Below are 21,609 nucleotides of genomic sequence, written 5' to 3'. Positions count from 1 at the left end.
TGACCTACTCTCCCTCCCTTGCTTATAGTCAAAAGACCATAAATGTAATTCTGGCTTGCGATCTACTTGTTTATTAGCCTTTGTCCTTGGCTTTGGCAAGGCTTGTTGGAAGGAGGTCTGGTGTTCTTGCTACAGTTGCACTTTTCTAATCTGGCAGACATTCCCAGGAGTTAATTTTCAGGGGAACTAACCAGGGAGCTGGTGGGGGGTGGTGGAGGAAGGAGTTTAGAGAGGCAGTAACTGCTCAGGATCTCAGTTTCTCATCTGTGGGATGAAATGGCTCAGCTAGATCCTCTCTAAGCCCCCTGCTAGCTCTCAGATGCACTGGCTCATCTGCTGATGCTCTCCTGTTCCCAGCCAGGACTATCAGCATGGTATCTTCCAATCCATTGGCTTCAAGGAATTTCACGAGTACCTGGTCACTGAGGGAAAATGCACACCAGAGACTAGTAACCAGCTCCTAAAGAAAGGTGTGAATTCCTGCATGTAACCTAGCCTTGGACATCCTTGGGTGGCAGAGTACCCCGCTGGTATGGTTTGAGAAAGAGCTGAGGCCAGAAGAGTCCCAAATGGCCTTCAACTCAGAATTGAGATTTTTGTCTAACAAGTGTACTCCCGTGTGCTGCTGTGGTTGATTTTCTCTTCTGCTGGGCTGGGAGGGCTTGCCTTTCGGCTGGGTCAGAACTTAGAGGTTCTTAGATCTACCTTGTCTTTCAGGTATTGAGTCTCTGAAACAAGTGACTAAGAGATATGCCCGGAAGCAAAACCGATGGGTTAAAAACCGTTTTTTGAGCAGTAAGTCTCGTGTTTTTCCTTATCCCCTGGTCTGTTTCCAGTAGAATATAGATGTCCTTAGCTCACCCAGAAAAGGAACTTTAGTGTCTGGACCTGTCCTAAGCTTTGGGGACCTGATCTGGGAGAGGGTCTACTATATAAATGACTATGCAGGAATGCTTCTTTGTAATGTCTCAGAAAACAAAGGAAATCTTTCCAGTGAGGAGTTGAACACAAGAGTGCCGGCTGTAGGAGCATAATAGCAACATCTCCGCACAGTCGGCGCTCCAGGTTGACTTGAGCTTCAGAGTTTGTACCTCAAGTGCAGTCAGATTTCTGTAGGGAGGCTTTCCTAATTAAAATGGTTCTCTGGCGTCTGGCTGGCTTGGTTGGAAGAGCATGTATCTCTTGATCTTGGGGGTTGTGAGTTTGGGCCCCGAGTTGGGTGTAGAGATTAGTAAAAAAAAAGAAAGAGAGAAAATGGTTCTTAGGCCAGATGAGCAGTGTAAAGAGTCAAACCTTCACCAGCTCTCCCAGCATTGCCTTCACATTCAGGTTCTCGGTGCTTCCGAGTGCTGCAGCTTTGCCTTTAATTGAACAGCACTTTTAAGGAACAGGGAAGGATATTCTCCTTCATTTGACCTTGTTCTGTGTCTTTGACACTAAATTTGGTGCTCTACATATATTACTGACCCTGCGAGGTAGATGTTACTCTTTTATTTTTGCAGATAAGGTAATGGAGCCTTCAAGAAGTTAAATATCTTGCCCAAAATCTGCCAGCTGAATAAGCAGTATTGAATGCAGGTCTGCCCCCCCCCCCACATACACTGTACTTTAGAGCACTCTTCTTGTTTCCGGTAGCTATAACTTTAGCTAGACAGCATTGGAATTGGGCCTCAGGTAAGAAATTGTGTGGTTATGAGCTAAAAAGAGATTAACTTAAAGGAGATTGAGCGAAACACCCAACTTTATCTTATAGGCACCTTTTAAATACACTTCTGAATCATCCCCTGCTTGCCTTTTGCCATTAGACTTCTGCTTTCAGTTATAGATAAGGACAGCTGAGGCCTCCACGCTGCTCTTCAGGGTCTCTGAACAGAAATACCTCCGTCCACGTTGTTGACCACCGATTGCTGAAGTTCTCTCTTCCACACCCGCTCTCTGCCAGGCCTCTCTGGGGTAGTTCTGGCACCAAGGGGCTCTTTATACTTCCTTCTGCTTACCCTCCTTCCTCTGCATGTCCTGTCGGGAGAATTCTTCGCTTCAGCTAAAATCGAAATTGAATTGCATCTACTGAAATTCACTACTACAGATTTCTAATGCAGCTTCTCTTCTCTCCAGGACTGACAGTTAGTCTGTAACAAAAGATGTTTTTTGTAATGATTTGAAACTTCCTCCTGTGGTAAAGCCACAGTAACTCCCCCATCTCTGAGTCGGGAGGGATTGACGGCACCGCGCATCATCTGCATTCCTCATTCGTGTGTACGCCGGCTCGGTCCTGGTGCTAGAGTGAAAGGCACAGCTGCCTTGTAAACCAGGAGCTGTGTGTGATTGGCCCGGGCTAGTCTGCTGGGACATGGTTCTGGCAAGAAGCCAGAGGGACTTCCCCGCCCCAACTTGGCCTTGGACCCAAGCCAGAAATAGCAGCTGGGAGCCGAGAACTTGTTGAAAGGTGCTTAGACAGGGCACAGAAGCTCAACAAAGGACTCAGAGGGGAAAGGAAAATATAGAGTGGCCTGGAAACAGGTGCAGAGCTTAGCCAAGGCCAGGTGTGCTGTGGGTGCTGCCTGCACCCTCCCAGTCTCACCTTTCCGTGTGGTGGCAGGTGCAGCCCAGTCCATTTTATGAAGAATCTTACTTGTGGTTGGCACAATCAAAAGGCCAGCACCTGCCAGCCGTTGGCATCCTAAGGACTTTGATGTTTTTGTCCATGGGGAGATGCTCTTTGCCTTTAGGCAACTGACTTGACCTAGCTGTGGAAGGCAATTTAGTGTGTCCATAGACAGGGGAAGCTACCAGCAGAGACTTAACAGGGTTGGCTCCAGTGGACAGAATGCCTGGAGCTGTACTCTAGGCTATCCCCAGTTGCCTTTCCATTCAGAAGTATTTACCAAAGGATGTTTCTTGAATACTCCTCTAGATCACTTTCCTAAAAGAAGGGGCTTAACTAGTTCAGTTTCCAGGCTTCTTTCTAGTTCTCAGATATAGTGGCTCACTGATTGATATTCTTCTGTTCCCAGTCCCTGATTATCTGTATGGTATCAGCAAGTTTCATGAATGCCTTACTGCTGAAGGGGCATATACAAACCTGAGACTAGTGTCTGCTCCTAAAGAAAGCTGTGAACTCTCTTGGCACAAGAGCAACGTCACTGCAACATGAGAGGCAACTTAGAACAGGCATTTACTTCAAGCTGTTAGTTTATTTACTCCTATGTATGCCATCTTCATATTGTGGCCCATGTAGTAGTTACTAGAGCCGTTACTCTGTTCTGTTTTTCTGACTGATCTGGAAGATGCTGTCTCTAGAAGTCTCTGGATTATACAGCTAGACTTGTTGGCTACAGATCAGTGAACCTTCTAGGTCATTCTTGGATTGTATGTAGTTGTTTGGTTCATGTTTCTGGTTAGAATGAATGGCATGATCAGAATGTTTATTCTTTTGACCCCATATATTTCCTTGGAGGCTTTTGGAGTCCTGGGAGCAGAATTGATTGGGTCTTGGAGGCTGACTTCTCACACTTCTCTTTGTCATCATTAGGACCTGGTCCCAGTGTCCCCCCAGTATACGGCTTAGACGTATCTGATGTCTCGAAGTGGGAAGAGTCTGTTCTTGAACCTGCTCTTGAGATCGTGCAAAGTTTCGTCCAGGTGATTATTAATCACAGTACTGCATATTGTTTGGCTTTCAGAGAGCTTTCCTTAGCTGGCACCTTTGTTGGTGGGGAACCAAGTTTTTTTTTCCGTGGAATAGAGCAGGAGAGCTGGCTGCTTTTAGATCCCTGGAGGCTGTGTTTCTACTTTCACATTTAGAAAGGTTGTTGCTAAAATCTGTCCGTAGTCCACCTGTTCTCTGGGATAAGAAAAAGGAACCTTGGGAAAATCCCACTCCCCTTAATATCAGAGAATGAGACCCAAATCTCTTTGAGTCGATTGCTTCTCTCCCACCCCCCCACCCCCCGTTTTTTCAGGGCCACAAGCCTGCAGCTGCTCCAGTAAAGATGCCGTGCAGTGAAACGGAGAACAAGAGAAGTTATCACATGTGTGACCTCTGTGATCGAATCATCATTGGGGACCGTGAATGGGCAGGTAGAGTCTGGGGAAGGGCACAGAGAAATCTGTAAGGGTGGCTCACAGTGACTTTGTGATATTTAAGGTTTTTCGTAGGCTGAATGCTGGAGTCTGCTTATTTGTAAAGGGATGGCCAGATTCCTCTAAGAGCCCCTAAGTACTCAAATTTCATGGAGACTTTCCCATTTTGGAGAGTTATCTTTGTATTCTGAATTTCAAAGGAAGATCATATGTGCTCCAACTTCAGCTAGAGTAGATATTTCATACCGAGAGGTCTGCAGTTAACTTTCCCGAGCTCCTTTGACTTTTCCTGATCCTACCTTCTAGGAGTTTCTTGGTCTTTCATGTTTAGAACTCAGTGCAGGTGAGGTGGGAAACCAGTCAACTCACCCAGGAGACCAAAGAAGCAGAAACAGCTGGGAGGGTAGGAGGAAGTGCAATTACTCCTCCCGAGTACATTCTTTGAAAATGGGGTCTCTTTGGTGATTTATAAGGTAATATATTGAAATGGTGGTGATTCCTAAAACTGTGATGAAAAGTGTTAAGCTGTGAAAGCAGGGGCATCAGTAGGTTAAGTGTCCGACTCTTGGTTTCAGCTCAGGACATGATCTCAGTGTTGTGGGAAGGAGCCCCTCACCGAGCCCCGCACTTAGTGGGGAGTCTGGGAATTCTCTCCTCTGTCACCACTACCCGCCACCCCCGCGCATGTGCACATACTCTTTCAAATAAATAAATCTTAAAAAAAAAAAAAAAGCAGCTGTGAAAGCAAGACTGTCAGACTCATATAAAGAAGTTGGCCAAAGGGCGATGTTTTCTTTAAAGGTACTCCTGACCAACAGCATGAGCCCTGACCTAAGGCTCTCTTCCCCTGTTTCAGAGCCCGGATCTGCCTCTGCCACAGAGCCACACTGAGCTCCCCTGTCAGATTCTTGTATCCCTCTAGTCAAAGCCCATAAAGGGCCAGGGCCTCCCAAGTCTTGAGTTTACACTGGGTTTGGAAACTTGTTTAAGGCTCACTCCTTTTGAGCACAGCAGGGCTTGTAGGGACCCAGTGGCTGGAATCCTGTTCAGAGTACTGCCTTGCATGGGATTCTCCTAGAAATAGAGTTTTCTCCCCATACCAACCAATAGAAGGATTAGTTCTGTTAACTGGTAACACTGGCAAAATGAACTTCATTGTCAGAGACTGGGGATGGCTGTGATTTGCCCAAGCAGCAGAAGAAGCCTCGATTGTCGTTGGTTTATAATGATGAAAGGGGAAGAGAAGGAGAGTGTCTGATTGTTTTTTTCTAAAGGAAACTTAGTGGTTCGATTTGTCGAATGTCCTTCAGGGTTAGCCTTAAAGAAACAACATTTGTGAGCCTTTGTGAGCTTAGCTTGTGTGAGCCCTTCTATAGTGCCATCTGTCAAGTCCTTGCTCCCATCTCCTGCTGCCATGGAGAGCCAGGCCAGAAGCCTTTTTTTGCCTTAGGCTCTAGCTGGAGAATAAAGCTGACTTTTTTCCCCCAAGTAAACTTTTCTTTGACTTCTAACCTCTTCCGTACTTGTTTTTTGCTTTGAAACCCTTAAAATGATGTTTTTAATAGATATCAAAGATCATTTAATCTAGTTATCTATCTCTTTAGAGGCTTTCAAAGAAAATTTCCTTGTAAAAGAATAAGTAAAAAGAAGCTAGTATGAGTTAGTCAGAGGGTGGGAACAGTCTTTGGGGTGAGAGGTCAGAAATTGGTTTCAGGCAACAGTGGCCTTTCAGCTTTACTGCTTCTGTGGACCCTCAAAAAGGATCGACAGAGAAGAATGCTTCCTGTTATCTCCCTGGAGCATTGTGTGCTTGGAGAATGTGAACCTCGTGGCTTAGTCATTCACATGGCCTGTCTAACCCAGGCAGAGGGACGTCAGATCAGGAGGAGCAACCTGTGTGAGCAGGGAAGAAGTGCAAGGACAGCTCTAGGTCTGATGTGGGACAGAGCATCTGTCCTGCAGTACAGACAAGGATGTGGATTTGTTCCTTTTTAGCTGAATGAGTTGAAAGGTAATCTATGTGTAACAAGAAGCCCCGTACTGGAAAATCGAGTCTAGAGCCCTGATTCTGGAAAATTTGGTCTTTTTTCGAGCTGTAGATGAGCCGAAGAACTTACATGCGGTGTGTCCTTGGACAAAATCTAAGTCCTCGGTGAACTTCAGTTTCCTCGGGCATAAAATGAGCTGAATAATACTGTCCTGGGAGATGGCTGTGAGGATTAGTGATGTAAAGTGCCCAGCAGGGTACACTTAATGCATGGTAGCTTGCTGGCCATGAAACTTTGCCTTCCCTTAAAAATGGTAAGCAGCTACACCAGTACATGTTGATCCTGTTATTATTAAAGAAAAGGATTGTACAGTTAATATTGTGTGCTTCTAGGATTGATTCTAGAAAGTTCTAATGAGTTGTTTTTGTTTTGTTTTGTCTTAGCACATATAAAATCCAAATCCCACTTGCACCAACTGAAGAAGAGAAGAAGATTGGACTTGGATGCTGTTGCTACCATGGAAAGTCAGAGTGTTTCTCCAGACCGTGACAAAGAGCTTAAAGAGAAAGGATCCCCAGGGCAGAATGAGAAAGAGCTGAAATCTGGTGTTTAAAGAGACATGTCCAGTAGCCTTTGCACAGGTAGGGACCCAGTTCAGGAGGGACGGTTATGTCTGTGTCCCCGTCTGGACTGAGGAGTACTATGCAGAAAGCCGCCACTGTTTTCTTTCTTCAGTGGTGTAGTTTTGAAGTCTTGTGTTCTCTGTCATGGAAACAGCAGGGCTTGTTACCTCCTTGTTTGGCTGATGTACCCAGTGGTAATGATGATTTTGGGAAGGAATTTTTTTTCTTTTAACCTTAAAGGTTCTATTTTTGAAAGAGGCACAGTTTGTACTTTTTAATACTTGAGGATCTTTTTGGTAATGAATACCTGAATTTCCTATATCCCTTAAAAAAGAAGTTTTATGTCCCTGGTCTGGCTAAAAATATCTCATTTCCAGATTTTATAAAAGATGACTAAAGTACTGTGAGCCATAAATCAGGAGTTCTGGATTTGCGTGAATGGCAGGGCCCCAGTGAGATGATTAAGTGAGTTCAGCCAGTTCTTGGAATTCCACTGAGGAGAGAAGGAGGTGGTCATGACGTGACACTTGAAAACTAAAGACTGACATTTGTTGAGCTCCTCCTGTGTGATAATTACTATCACTGCTGTCTTTCTATTGAGTTAGGAGTCTATATTTTTATTAAAAGTTAAATAAAAAGTTTCCAAGAGTCTCTTTAGTCCTTAAAAAAATATAAATTCCATGTCTAGTTTATACACAGTAGGCTCTGTTATCAACATACATGATAGCTTTGGGGCACCTGGGTGGCTCAGTCAGTTAAGCATCCTACTCTTGATCTCAGCTCAGGTCTTGATCTCAGGGTCGTGAGTTCAGGTTCTGCGTTGGGCTCCACCCTGGGCTTGGAGCCTACTTAGAAAAAACACGCACACAAAACCAAACCAAACCATGATAGTCTTTTCTCAAACTTGACATTCTTCACATGGTCATACTGTCTATTCATTATTTAGCAAGTGTTTATTGAGCACTTATTATGTTCCTGGAAGACATAGAGGGTTCTTGGAGATGTGTGATTTCCAGCAATGTTGAGTATATGTATGTATGTATTTAGCATAAAATTAAGCATTTTTATGTTTACCGTTCAGCAGCATTAATTATGTTCATAGTGCTATGTAACTATCACCTGTATTTCCACAACTTTTTCATCACCCCAAATGGGGTGTATCCATTAAGCCATAACCTCACTCAAGTAATACATTATTTGTTCAGAATCTACGAGATGAGAGGCTAGAGGGAGTACAGAGATAAAATGAGATGTTGTTCTTGTTCTCAGGGAGTTTTGTTCATACTGTACAAACAGCCAGTCTAGGGAAGAGAATACCTAAAGGCCTAAGAGGTGTGTAGAATTGTTCTTTGGAGGGGAGGGAAGGATGCGGGGGGGGGGAGGACCGTGGAAGAAGGAGCATTTCTGCTGGACTTTAAAAAGTAGTTCTTGGTTAGCTGTGTGTAGGAGGAGAGGGTAAAGAACTATCGGTCTTGGCTGACCTTGTTAAACAGTGCTGCATTCCATACCTTACCTTTTTCTTCTTTTTCCTTCTAACGTTTTTTAAAAGTTTTATTTTTTCACTAAATTTGTTTATATAGTTCAAAAATCAAAATGACATCAAAAGACATTCATTGAGGGGCACCTGGGTGGCTCTCTCTCTCTTTCTGAAATAAATCTTTATTTTTTTTTAAAGATTTTCTGTATTTGAGAGAGAGAGCATGAACAGGGGGTGGCGGGGGGGGGGGGCAGAGGGAGAAGCAGACTCCCACCCAGCAAGGAGCCTGATGTGGAGCTCCATCCCAGGACCCTGAGAGATCATGTCCTGAGCAGAAGGCTGATGCCCAACCAACCAACCAACCAACCAACCAAACAAACAAACAAAAGATATACTTGGAGAAATCTCCTTCCATCTCTATCCCCTTCTCCCCAAATGGTTACTTATTCGTTTTTTATATCTCTCTCAAGAGTTTTTTAATGCAAAAATGAACAAGTAGAAATATATATTGTTTCCCCCCTTACCGAAAAGATAGCGTTTAGCACATACTGTCTTCATCTGTCACCTCACCTGTTAGCAGCATCTGGGTGTGCGTGCGTTTCTCCCACCACCTCTGTCGGGTCTCTTGTTTGGGGCCTTAACCATCTACCTAGGTTTCCGCAGTTAACCCCAGCGGGTTCACTTACCTTGTATACTGAACTTCATTCAGATGCTAGGGTTTAGGCCAAAACCTGTCTCTGACGATTTCTTAAGCTATGGCCGGTGTATTCATTCAGCCAGCAGATACCTCAGAACTTACCATGTGCTTGGTGCTTTGCTAGATTCAGAGGATACAGTGGTGATCCTGAAAGTCCACACTGATTAAATAATTACAGAATTATAGCTGTAATAAAGCTGCAAAGAAATCACACTTGCTGTAAGGACAAATAATCCGAGGACCTGCCCCCTGCCCCCTTGGTGTGTGGGAGTGTGTGCATGTGTTGGGGGAAGGCACGTGACATGGCACAGCATGAGGCTAGGGCAGGAGTTTGGAGCCAGGTCTGCAGATATGGTACCATGTGACCTGGAAAGCTGGGGTTCTCGACATGACTTCAGGGGCTTCTCCTCCCTCCTTCCCTACTCTGTGGGATATCTTGGACCCCTTGAGTTTTATTGAGCTTTACCCATTTTTAACGACTTCGAATTTCAAGAAGAAATTTTTCTAACTCAAAGAAGAAGTTATCTTTGTATCTACCCCGTGTTGTTCTTTACATGAAACATAATATAGTTTTCCCGGTCAGTTTTATATGAGCTACTCCAGGAGCTGACAGAGCAGAAAGTCCCATCTTCCCACCGGAAGTGGCATGAATACTTAACTGTGAGTCCAACAGGACCAAGCGCTCTCTATACTTTCTCTTCTCACGTAGTCCTGTGAGGGAGACGCTGTTCTCTTCCCACTCACCAGCGGGCAGAGGGCCTCAGCCCAACCGGTGAGCAGCAGCGCGGGGCTTGAGGCACCGTTCAGCTGGCTGTAATTTTAGGAGGAGCCTTAGTCTCTGAAATGCTCTTCACTCAAGTCACTAAATATATTGTAAAGCTTAAAAAAAGTTTCAGTGGAGAAGCAGGAAAAACTAGTTTTAATAATCCTACCTCAAAAAGCCTTTAATCCTTTCATCTGAGATACCTGGGGCCGCAGCTTCTCATTGAACTCACTGCTATCTCTATGGCCATTGGAAATAGGAATTTCCTGAAAGAAAGAAATCCAAGTGCTCATATTTACGAAGTACCTACGAAGTTGAAGGCACTGTGGTTGTGCCCACTGCCCCTGTTCTCAGACACTGTAAATTCAACAAGGTGGAACTCCTTCACCATCAGCAGGGAGCCTGCGGAGGAGGAACACCCGCTAGGAGTCAGCTTGGTGCCCGGTCCGATGCGCTGCCCTGAGGCAGATTCCCCCTTCTCTGCCGGCTGCCTTCTGAGTGCCCTTGCTGTTGCGTGTNGGGAAGGAAAGTCGTTCTTCCTAGTGACTGTCATGAATGTAGAGATGAAAGGAGCCTTAGCACCTTCTTGTGCAGATGGGGACACTGAGGCCCAATACATGGATGTCCCATAGCCATAAAGCAAGTTGTGGCAAAGCCAGGACAAACCTCCGCTTCCCTCTGTTACTACTACTAAATATCTCATTCCAGATCTCATTTGAGAGCTGGAAAGGACCACGGAGACCAGCTCTGGGCTATTTGTTCAGCCTGGAGGGAGGATGAAGAGTGCCATTTTGTACCATCTGGCCTCAGCTAATCCACAGACAAGCAGAGCCCTTTGGTCCAGGTGCTCAGAGTCTCCAGTACACAGCAGTGCTCTCTAAATGGCTTTGGTAATTAATTCCAGCACTCAGCAAGGTATTTGATCCATCTACCTCTGTCAGTAAAAAAAAATTTTGCCCCAGTTTTATTGAGTTAAAGTCGACATAGGAAGTAAACAATCTTAACTAGGCTTTACATTTCTTGTATTTCAGGCAATGCTGTTTGTAAGTGGGTGGGAAATATTTCAACTCAAAATCTAGAGAGCTGGGTTCTTAGTCTTTAAAATATTTTGCTTGATTTTTAGGGCTAAGCAGGAAAACAGTTCATCTATACTCTAGGTACATGGTTTGATCCTTTGTAACCTCAGTAACTGTCTTCTTAGTCTCAGTTCCTATGGAGAGGTTTTTCTGCTTAAAACACAACATTAAAAACACCAACACCAACAACAAAAAAAAACACTAGAAGGCAAGCTTTTTATGAATGCAGTAACTTGTCTGTATATCCCCAGCATCTCGAAAATCAAATATTTGTTGAAACAATTACATGAAAGCATAACAGCTAAGTGGGTCTCTGCATAAATGATCTGCTTTAATCATTAAATAACCTTAACCAGTATGAAGAAATCTTGAGATGGTAGCCACAGGAAGGAATTTCATTATTTATCACCTGCTTGGGCAGTTAGGGCTATTTTCTAAAAAGATGGTACCTGGTCACTTGTAAAGCTATTCCGAATACGTACGAGAGGAAGCTGCATGGTTGTATGAGGGTAAAAGACTAAGCTGCTATAACAAAGAGGCCCGACAGTGCAGTGGCTTAAGGAGCAACGAAATTTGTTTCTTTCTCACATAACAACTCTTGAGGGGGAGTTAACATTTCCGAAGTGAGCGGTCCAGGTCAGTGGGTCAGCTGTGCTCCAAGCAGTCATTCAGGGACATGAGTACCTTATATCACGTTGCTTTTCCATCCTCTGGGGGCATTGTCATTTTATCATCTGCATCAGTGAAGCTGGGTCATCACTGGTTCCAGCCAGTGGGAAGGGGACACAGAGCACAGAGGAGACACCCGGAGCCTTAAGGCCTGGACCCTGCCGTGGCACACATACCTTGCACTTTTCTTTGGCAAGAACTTAGTCATATGGCCGTCCACACGTACCTGCAAAGGAGGCTGAGAAATGTCGTCAAGCCATGTGCCAAGAAAAAATGGGAGAACAGACTTTGGTGGGCAACTTGCAGTCTCCACTAAATACTTGTAGCGTGGAAAGAGCACCGGACTCCAGGCTGGTGTAACTAATTAGCTCTGATATCTTGCTAGGGGCAAATCTATTTCCCCATCTGTGAAGTCAATGAGCTGTAGGAGCTGACTGCTGAAATATTTCAAAAATTAAAGCTGAACAAAATCTTGGCTGGTGAGATTTTTAAAGATGGGTATTAAAAACGATCATAAGGAACGCGAGACCGCGGGAGCCATGGGGCCAATGGCTAGTGTTCTAAAGATGGTGGGGAGGAATGATAGGTATTTTGGTGGCATTGTGGAATCACTGAACGGAGGGCTGTAACTACCTACCTGCAGACTTCTGTTTATGTGAAAACAAAAACAAAAAACAAACCCGAACTGCTATTTGTACTTGCAACCTAACACTTTCCTATCTAGTATACTGTCTCTGTGGCCTTGGGAAAATTGCTCAAGCGGCCTCAGTTTCCTTATATTATAAAATGGAGTTATTGTCTCCATTCCAGGGTACATCGTAAGGATTAAATGAGGTCCTTCTGAAAACAGCATAGTTGTTGCCATTTACTGGCAATGCAGTGCCCAGTAAATGGTGGGTATAAATTGGGTTTATTTGCTTCGTTGTGGAAAAATTGTTAATGCCATTGAAGTATTGGTTTATGGTGTACTGTCAGTTCCCAGAAGTTATCAGGTCAAGCTCTGACTTAAAACTGATTAGTTTGGTGGTCCACAGTGCTAATGGCCAAAAGCAGGGCCTCACACATTATCTACCACCTATGTTTGCTTTTTTTTTTTTAATTAAAAAAAAATTTTTTTTTAAGTAAACTCTGTACCCAACGTGGAGCTTGAACTCACGACCTTGAGATCAAGAGTCGAATGCTCCACCGAATGAACCACCCAGGACCCCTCTTGTTTGTTTTTTTGTTTTGTTTTGTTTTTAAGATTTTATTTATTTATTTGACAGAGAGAGACAGCCAGCGAGAGAGGGAACACAAGCAGGGGGAGTGGGAGAGGAAGAAGCAGGCTCCCAGCAGAGGAACCTGACATGGGGCTTAATCCCAGGACTCCGGGATCATGCCCTGAGCCGAAGGCAGACGCTTAACGACTGCGCCACCCAGGCGCCCCAGGACCCCTCTTGTTTTTTAATGCATATGATTTCTTCATGGTTTAGCTCATTTACTTAAACTGTGTTCTTCATCTGAAATGCTTTCTGCTACTTTTTACCTAGTGAACTCCTTCCTATATATCCTTAAAGGTCCAAATCTGATGTCCTCTCCTTGGACAAAGCTTTGTTGGCACCCCTAAGGAGGCTTAGTGTCTCCTTCCTATGTGTTCCTCTAGCAGTTTTTTGTTTTGTTTTTTTAAAGTAATTTCTGGCCAGTGTGGGACTTGAACTCATGACCCTGAGATCAAGTCTCACACTGGGCCAGCCAGGTGCCCCTGCACAGCAGTTTGTAAGTAACATCAGGTTGTACTTACATAGCAGTATGTGCCAGACAGGTTTTAAGTACTTTACATATAATAACTCCTTTAGTCCTCAGAACAGTTCTCTGTGATAATACCATCATTGTTGTTATCAGCCCTATTTTTCAACTGAGGAAACTGAGTAGAAAAGTTGATTTTCCTGAGCACAAGCTGGGGTTTGAAACTGGCGGGTGACTCCAAAGTCTGTGTTCTTACCCACCGTGTTCTTTTGCCTGTTATCCTGCTATAGCACATACCCCCTGTACCTATCTCTGGCTCAGTTGGAGAGGAAATTCTGTCAAGATGTCGGTCCCATTTTGAGACAAATGTAGGACATACACGGGGCCCCCAACAGATACTGAGGCTCGTTCCTGCAAGGCATGACTCTGTCTAAACACAAACGTGGCTGCTTTTCACCGAGTGCTTGCCGTGTGTCAGGCAGGCCCTGCGTGTGAAGCACATGCCTACCTTATGATGATTCCTTTAAACGGACGGACAAGGTAACGTACTATCCCTGTTTTCTAAGCAGGCGTGTATATTCAGAGTGCTTACCAGTGCCTGGCACATAGTCGACGCACAGTTATTTGCTGAGTACTGGAAAGAGAGAGGGCAGGAGGTTTTGTCCATTGTTAACCGCTTTATCCCTGGCACCTGCTGGGGGCCTGCGGCTTGCAAGCACTCACTAAATATTTGTTGAGCTAGGATTTGAAGCCAGTTTGGGCAGACTCTGTGCTCTGACCCATGCTCTAACCGTTACTCTACTTCATTAAGGGCATTCCTTTAGGGCTTCTTAACTGTACGAAGTATTTATATCCCAACTGCTTGTAAGAAGGAATCAAGAAAAGAGAAAGCAAAAAAGATGCCCGAAGAATGAACCCTTCCACTGAGATGTTTATTTTAGTTGAGACTCATGGTTACCAATGAAATAAGTCAAACTGAGGCACCTGGGTGGCTCAGTCGGCTAAGCGTCCGACTCTTGATCTCCGCTCAGGTCTTGATCTCCGCTCAGGTCTTGATCTCAGGGTCGTGAGATGGAGCGTGACATTGGGTCACACAGTGTGGAGCCTACTTAAAAAAAAAAAAAAAAAAAAAAGCCAAACTCTAACTGAATCAAAAAGTTGAGTTTATGAGAGGGTTACTTAGGTGCCTCACCAGATTCAAGGACAGAAAAGGCCCAGGCATAACCCGTCCTACCTAATCTGACGCTGTGTAGACCCCTCTCTCTTCTCTCATTGCAAACAGGCTTTTTCTACATGGTGGGAGACAAGGCTGCGAGTAGCAGCTTTACCTCTTAGAGCTTTTGCGTCAGAGAGGGAGTGCTGATTCTTTCTCTAAAGTTCAAAAGTGCCGGGATATCTTTCGCCCACTAGGATGGCTCCTATCAAAAACCAGGAAATAATAGATGTTGACGAGGATGTGGAGAAATTGAAACCCTTGTGCAGTGTTGGTGGGAATGCAAAGTGGTATAGCTGCCGTGGAAAACAGTATGGTGGTCCCTCAAGAAATCAAACATAGAATTGCCGAATGACCCAGCAATTCCACTTGTGGGTCTGTACCCAAAAGAACTGAAAGCAGGGTCTTGAAGAGATTTTTGTACACCCATGTTCATAGTAGCGTTATTCACAGTAGCCGAAAAATAGAAATAACCCTCAAGTGTCCATGGACAGATAAATGGATATGCAAAATGTGAACTATACATACAATGGAATATTATTCAGCCTTAAGGAAGGAAGTTCTGACACATGGTCCAATATGGATGAACCTTGAGGATATTATGCTAAATAAAATAAGCCAGTCACAAAAAGGACAAGTAGTGTATGATGCCACTTATATGAGGGATCTAAAGTAGTCAAATTCATAGAGATAGAAAGGAGAATGGTGGTGGCCAAGGCCTGGAGAGCAGAGGAAATGGGGAGTTGTTTAATGGGTATAGAGTTTCAAGTTTGTAAGACGAAGTTTTGGAGATAAGTTGTGCAACAGTGTGAAATGCTCAACACTACTGAACTATGCACTTGAAAATGGTTTAAGATCATAGATTTTAGGGGCGCCTTGGTGGCTTAGTCGGTTAAGTGTCCGACTCTTGGTTTCAGCTCAGGTCGTGATCTCTGGGTCCTGGGGTCAAGCCCTGTGTAGGGCTCCACACTCAGCAGGGAATCTGCTTGAGATTCTCTCTCTCCCTCTCCCTCTGCGCCTTCCCCTACTCACTCTCTCTCAAATAAAGTCTTATAAAAAAATCACAGATTTTATGTTATGTATATTTTACCACAGTTTGAAGAAGAAGAACCCCAGGAAAGGGACTCGTTAGCCTCGATTGGTTCTGGTGCTTATCCTGAGGCCCGTCAATCCATCAGGCTAGGGGTGGGATTTTGAAAGAATAGGGCAGTTCCCATGGGAACCAATGGATGGCCTGGAGGTGGAGTGACTCCCAGAAGCAGGGTGTGTGAGCTGGGAGGGGAGGGCAGCTAGACAGATGAGCAGTGGGTCTCCACCGCTGAGTACCTGCCTTCTACTCAACAAGACACTTGTCTTTCTCGCAGCAAGGGTGATTTGTGCTAACACCACCGGGGTAGCACTTGCCATCATATTCATCATCAGACATGTCATAGTCACTAGTCAGTCCTTAAATATTTATAGCTTAGGACCGTTCTAACAAAGTTACATAGCTCCTTCGTCCTTGCCAAAAACCTTTCAAGTAGGCTCTGCAAATGAGGAAACAGACTGCTACTCTTGAAGTGACTTAATGGAGAGTTGGGGTCAGCTCAATTGTAAGGGACTAAAAGCCAATTTGAATTAATTTAGGTATAAAGACAGACCTGTTGGCTCATGGGATCCAGGACACATTGAACAACCGAGCCCCTCTGAAGTGCGGGTGGGATGCAGTTGGGCATGGGGCTCAGCTGCCATCAGGGACTCCACACAACCAGCACTGGTCTCCGCCCCTTCCTCTTCTCTGCCTGCTGACTTGGCCTTTTTCTCCAGGCAAACAAGTTTTCCTCAAACGGTTACTAGAAGCTTCCACACCTCACCTCTTATAGCTTTGCACCCCCCCCCCCCCCCCCGGCAAAGAAGTACACCTGATTTGCAAGCTTAAAAATCCCAAGGAAGGAGAAAGGAGTAGTAGAGCTGAATTCTGTTCTTCCCCCGGGATTAAGCAGGAGAGCCGGTCACCTAAGAATATGGCTACTCCCCGTAGAAATATATGACTAGTGGGGCTCCTGGCTGGCTGGGTCGGTAAAGCACATGGCTCCTGATCTCAGGGTTGTAAGCTTGCTCCCCATTGTTGGGTGTAGAGATTACTTAATAAAATCTTAAAAAAAAAAAAAAAGAACTGTCTGATTAGAAAAAATGGGGCTGTGGGAAAAACAGTTTTTAAGAAGAGGGTGGGCGTGGGATTGATGCTGAAAGATCAAACAATAGGTGTCCCCCACTGAGACTCAGGGCCAGCAAGTGGCATATTAGGGGATGTCCAGGTCTGAATATAGTCATTGGCACAGCTAACTACTGAGTACGTCCCACACAAAAGGAAGGCCTAGCTATGCGAGGCCCCAGGACAGTGCATTCTCAGGTGTGAGGCTGGATCAGCCTCGGAGTCACCGGATGGGGGTGAGGAGCTACCTGAAGCGGGACACAAAACCGTTTAGCCTACGCCTTCTGCCTGAGCTTCCCTGTTAATATCGAGGGTTGCGGGATAGACCTTTATATAACTTGTTTTTGTGGGTTCAGAAATGCCTCTGTGTCCTCCTAGATGTGCCTAATGAGGTGGAATGGCATGAAAACCAGTAGTTTCTTGCCAGCAGATGGAAGGGCCAGCCCACCCTCTCCAAACTTCCACAGAATCTTCACATGCTTTTAGAAACTGCCTTCTCGATACTGACACTCATGCTTTCAATTGTTTTAGATGTCAGCATGCGCAGAATTCAACTGTACATCTGGTAGAGTTGTTTTCAAACTAGCTTTGGCTATGGATCCTTTTTTTTTCCCCCAAGTAAAACCTTACCAAAACTCCTAACACATAATACAGATCGAAGCAGAGTGGCTTGGGTCTTGGTGGGTCATAGGGGCCTCTGGACGCTCCGATTCACGTCTCTTCCCGTATGGAACACACTTTGAAAGTCACTGATCTAGATGAGCCATTTTATTTTGCAGATGGAGAAATTCAGGCCCGGAAAGGTTAAGTGGGTCACCCACAAGAGCACCCACAGGAGCAGAGCTGACTGGTGCCCTGGTCTACTAGCTCAGGAGTTGGGCTCTTTACCGTGTCATGCTGCTTCCAGCTATTCGGAGAGAGCACTCCGACGAAGTAGTGGCGTTTTCCTTGAGGTGTCCGACACTGTCTTGAGGTGCAGGAACTAACACGAAGGCAAGTAGAGGACTTTGAGAGCCTAGTCTAGTAAACAGATAAGAGCTTTATAATTAGGAACTTCTGTTTGTTAATTTATTCAACAGACTTAATGAGTGCTTACTATTCGCCATTCCAGGTGCTAGAGATATGTCAGTGAACAAGACGATTCCTGTCTGCAGAGAGTTCGAGTCTTCCGTGCTGTTTCAGGGGATGTGATAAATACTGTTACAGAGATGTTCAGGAAACACATGATTGCACCTGACCCGGTTCGGAGGCATCTGGGAAGGCTTTCTGAGGAAATGGCATCTAAGAAAACACCAGAAAAAGGAATGGGAGTGAGCCAGGTAGGGGAGTGTTAGGAAAAAAAGGCTGGAGAATTCTGCAGGAACCAGGTTACAGAAGGCCCTGTAAACCTTTAACCCCAAGATAAAAACATCACATGTGTTGACTGGAGAGATAACTCTGGTGCAATTTGGAGAATGAATTGGCTGGAAACAGCCAAGAGGCAGGGAGATGGTAAAGTAGGGCACGTAGAATTCATAGGACTTGATGGTTGGTTAAATATGGGTGGTGAAGGAGAGGGAAGGGGTCAAGAGGAAGGCTTTCTCACCCAAGCGGTTGATTGATGGTGGTTCCTTTGGCCGAGATGGAGAGCACCGGAGGAAAAGTAGGATTGGGCCCAGGGCAGAGGATGACTTCACTTTGGGACTTGAGATGGAAGTGTCTGCAGAGAACCCTAAATGGAAAGTAGTGAGGAACTGGATATTCAGGTTGAGCCCAGGGAGCATTCTGGGCTGGAGATAGAGATCTCAAAGTCATCAGGTTTGGTGGTATTTGAAGCTGTGGAAGATGAGGTCACTGGGTGTGTAGTGAGAAGAGAAAGGTCTAGAACAGAGTTTGCAGAACAGTTGACAGTTGAGGAAGGGGTGCTTGTATCAGAAATGGAGGCGTAGTGAGAGAGCAGGGAAACCAGAGGCTGGGGTCATGGACCGAGTGGAAAGAGCTTTGAGAAGGGAGTAGTCAGCAGGGAAGAATGTGTAGAGAAGCCATGTCTGATAAGAAATAAGACGCATTCTGTGGCTTTTAGTGATGAGGACATCGTGGTAACCTTGATAAGAGAAGGCTCAGCCGATGGGTAGAACACAGAAGCCACATCTCCATGGTTTGAAGAGTGAATGGGAGGAGAGCGGCCAGCCATAGTGACAGCGGTCCACTCCTTAAGTAATGAATGGAAGGAAAAGGTGGCTGCTAGAGGTTTAAGGTTGAAGAAAGTTGTTTTCCTTTATTGCTGAGAGACTTTTACATGCTTAAGATCTTAGGATTGTGAGTTCCAACCCCATACTGGGGGTAGAGATGCCTTAAAAAAAAAAATTGGGGGCGCCTGGATGGCACAGTGGTTAAGCGTCTGCCTTCGGCTCAGGGCGTGATCCCGGTGTTACGGGATTGAGCCCCACATCAGGCTCCTCTGCTATGGGCCTGCTTCTTCTTCTCCCACTCCCCCTGCTTGTGTTCCCTCTCTCGCTGGCTGTCTCTATCTCCGTCGAATAAATAAATAAAATCTTTAAAAAAAAAATCGTAAGTAAGTAAGTAAATAAACAACAACAAAAAATTGATTTGGGGGAATGTCTGCACCAATACAACAGAGCTCCTCTTGATGCTCTCTGCAGCTGGAGATAGGTGCCCCACTTGGCCAGTTCGTCTGGGACTTCCCTGGTGTCACCATCAAAAGCCCCATGTCCTGGGAAGCACCTCACTCTGGGCAAACCAGGATGCCCCATAACAATAAAAAAGAACCGTTCTGTGGTTGTAGAGCATGACCTGTCATCTCTCCAAAGACGTAGAGGAACTGCCTACCTTAGAAAAAGACCTGTTGTAAGGAACAGAAGAAAAGGTAAGGTAGCCAGTACTTGATTGATACTCCAGTCGGCTTCCAAAAGAAAAGTACACCATGAGCTTAGAAACGGATCCTACAAATGGAATAATCTGAGATAAGGAAGGAGGAGGAGATTACAACTGTGGCTCTTGAATTAAAAACTGCATGCAAGCAATGCATGCCAGGTTGAGCACAGTAGGTCTACAAAATACAGAACATGGACTTCAGATGATCTCCGAGAACACAGACGAAACTGATGAAGGTGGGAAAATAAAAGACGAGATCCAGAGGGCAGAACAATGAAAGATGAATTTTAAGAATTCAAATGAATGTAAAAAATTTTTTTAAATTTAAACAATTTTTAAATTTTAAAAATTTAAAAATAAAATACATTTTACAATATTTCAAAAATAAAAATTAAAAAAAATTCCAGTGAATGGACTAATGATTAATAAAGAATAAAATAAATGAAAACACACTGAGTGCTTATTCTGTACAAGCACTTTGTAAGCCCTTCACATGTGTGAACACTTCTCAACACCACGGGTACTATTATCCTTCCCATCTTGCATACGGGGAGACTGATGCCCAGGTAGGCTCAACCCCTTGTGCAAGTGTACAGGGCTAGCAAGTGAGGGAGGGAGCTGTGACCCCAGGCAGTCCAGCTTCAAAGCCTTCACTCTGAAGTGCGGAGCCGCATGCCTACGAGGCAGAGCATTGACCAAATGATTCAGGGTTTTTTGGTGTCTCTTGAATGTCGGCTGAGTTCTACTACTGGGAAATTATCAAAGACCAAGACAGAGTAGAACCCTGCTCAAACAGAGCTTGCATTCTACTATCCCGAGAAGAAAATATACTGGTAAAAAATTAAGAGAATGTGAAGTATTAAGTCCTATGAAGAAAAAACTGAAAACCAAGGTAGAGAGTCACTAATTATGTGTGTGTTGAGGTACGTATTTCTACTTTAGGTGGGATGACCAGGGAAGACCCTCTGAAGAGAGGACATCACCTGAGTCGAGAATAATACAGAGTCAGCGGTGGAGCAAGAGGAAACAGCAAGTGCAAAGGGCCTGCGGTGGGATTGCATTTGGCATATTCACAGACTAGCAAGAAGGCCATTGTACCTGTAGCAGAGTGAGTGGGACCTGTGTAAAAGAGAAATAGCTGGTGCTAGATCAGGTAAGGCCTGATGGGCCATGGTAGGGATTTGGGATTTTATTCTAATTGAAACTGAAGGAATTAAAGAGGGTTCTTTGTTGTTCTTGTGTTTTAGGTTATGGGTTTGGCTTGTCTGTTTTTAGCAGGGGAAGAATATAGCCTGATGTGCATGTTAGAAGGTTAGTCTGGCTGCTATGCGGAGAATAGACTGTAGTGATAAGGATGTGGAATGAGGAAACAGGAAAAAGTTTAACTGGATGTTCTGGCTGGAAGCAGGGCCTAGAGCTCCGAAGTTTTTGGTACGTTAATGGTTAATGCTAGCTGTTTCTCTGCCCTGGGGCATCCCCTCCCGGTTTATGTAATCGCATTCACTAACTTACAAGGAGCTGAAGGATCCTCTGGTGGGAAAGAAGATCAGAGACCCCAACACCCTTAGCCGGCAGCAATAGGCCAGTGGAGGACCCCAGGCTGGGCCAGTCAGACGCCTGAGAATGTCAAACCGCAACTCCGTCTTTGCTGGGTACCCTTGAACACGGAAATGTAATGTTTGCGCACATACTCCAAATAAATATTTGTTGTATGAATGGGTGCATGGCCAAAAAGATCTGCAGAGAAGGAGAAAGGATGCAGGTGTACGAGGGGAGAGAAGTTCCTGCTGACTCCCTGGTTCCTGGTTTGGTTTCTGGTTTCTCATTCTCCCGAGGCCTAAGGTGCTTCCTTGGGTTCCTGGGAACCTCATTTCCTTAATAAAACGGAGGTTTTATTTTTGCCTCCATGGATTTCTTTTATGTGCAACTCAAGGGCCCCCCACCCCCCCACCGCAGTCCAGGCTGAGCATGTCGTTTAAGCCCTTGTCCTTCATGGGTGCCTTGGTCGCATTTGTGGCTAGCGTGCTCCCCCGTGTCTCACGGCCTCACCCGCTCAGGGCTTGGTCTCCTATTTCTGTTTTTTCTAGTTTTATGGGCCTGTAATATTATCTTAAGCTAATTGAATTTGCTTTTATTTTATTCACTGGTAAGACTCAACATTTTCCTGAGAAAACTTCATATTCATATTATTTGCAAATAAGGCCTTTCTGACTGAACACCAGTGTTA

At 44.9% G+C, this 21,609-nt stretch overlaps 1 protein-coding gene across 4 annotated transcripts in view; it reads left to right on the top strand.

The window, feature by feature from the left end:
* TRIT1 (tRNA isopentenyltransferase 1) overlaps positions 1 to 21,275 on the top strand; it is a 56,575-nt gene extending 35,300 nt beyond the window's left edge. For 2 of the 4 annotated variants that reach the window (XM_008712004.2, XM_008712002.2), the window contains 5 exons: positions 358 to 470; positions 718 to 795; positions 3,533 to 3,642; positions 3,963 to 4,080; positions 6,515 to 7,335. In XM_008712004.2, coding sequence (XP_008710226.2) covers positions 358 to 470; positions 718 to 795; positions 3,533 to 3,642; positions 3,963 to 4,080; positions 6,515 to 6,684 — 589 coding nt within the window. In that variant the 3' untranslated portion in view covers positions 6,685 to 7,335. Of the gene's footprint in view, positions 1 to 357; positions 471 to 717; positions 796 to 3,532; positions 3,643 to 3,962; positions 4,081 to 6,514; positions 7,336 to 17,287; positions 17,498 to 20,324 lie in introns of those variants that run through there. The other 2 variants (XM_008712003.2, XM_040619315.1) reach the window with 2 other exon arrangements.
* Positions 21,276 to 21,609: the final 334 nt, after the last annotated feature.

Source organism: Ursus maritimus, unplaced genomic scaffold, assembly GCF_017311325.1.
Source record: "Ursus maritimus isolate PB19 unplaced genomic scaffold, ASM1731132v1 scaffold_32, whole genome shotgun sequence".
Taxonomy (NCBI): Eukaryota; Metazoa; Chordata; class Mammalia; order Carnivora; family Ursidae; genus Ursus; species Ursus maritimus.
This window is presented reverse-complemented; position numbering and strand designations above follow the sequence as displayed.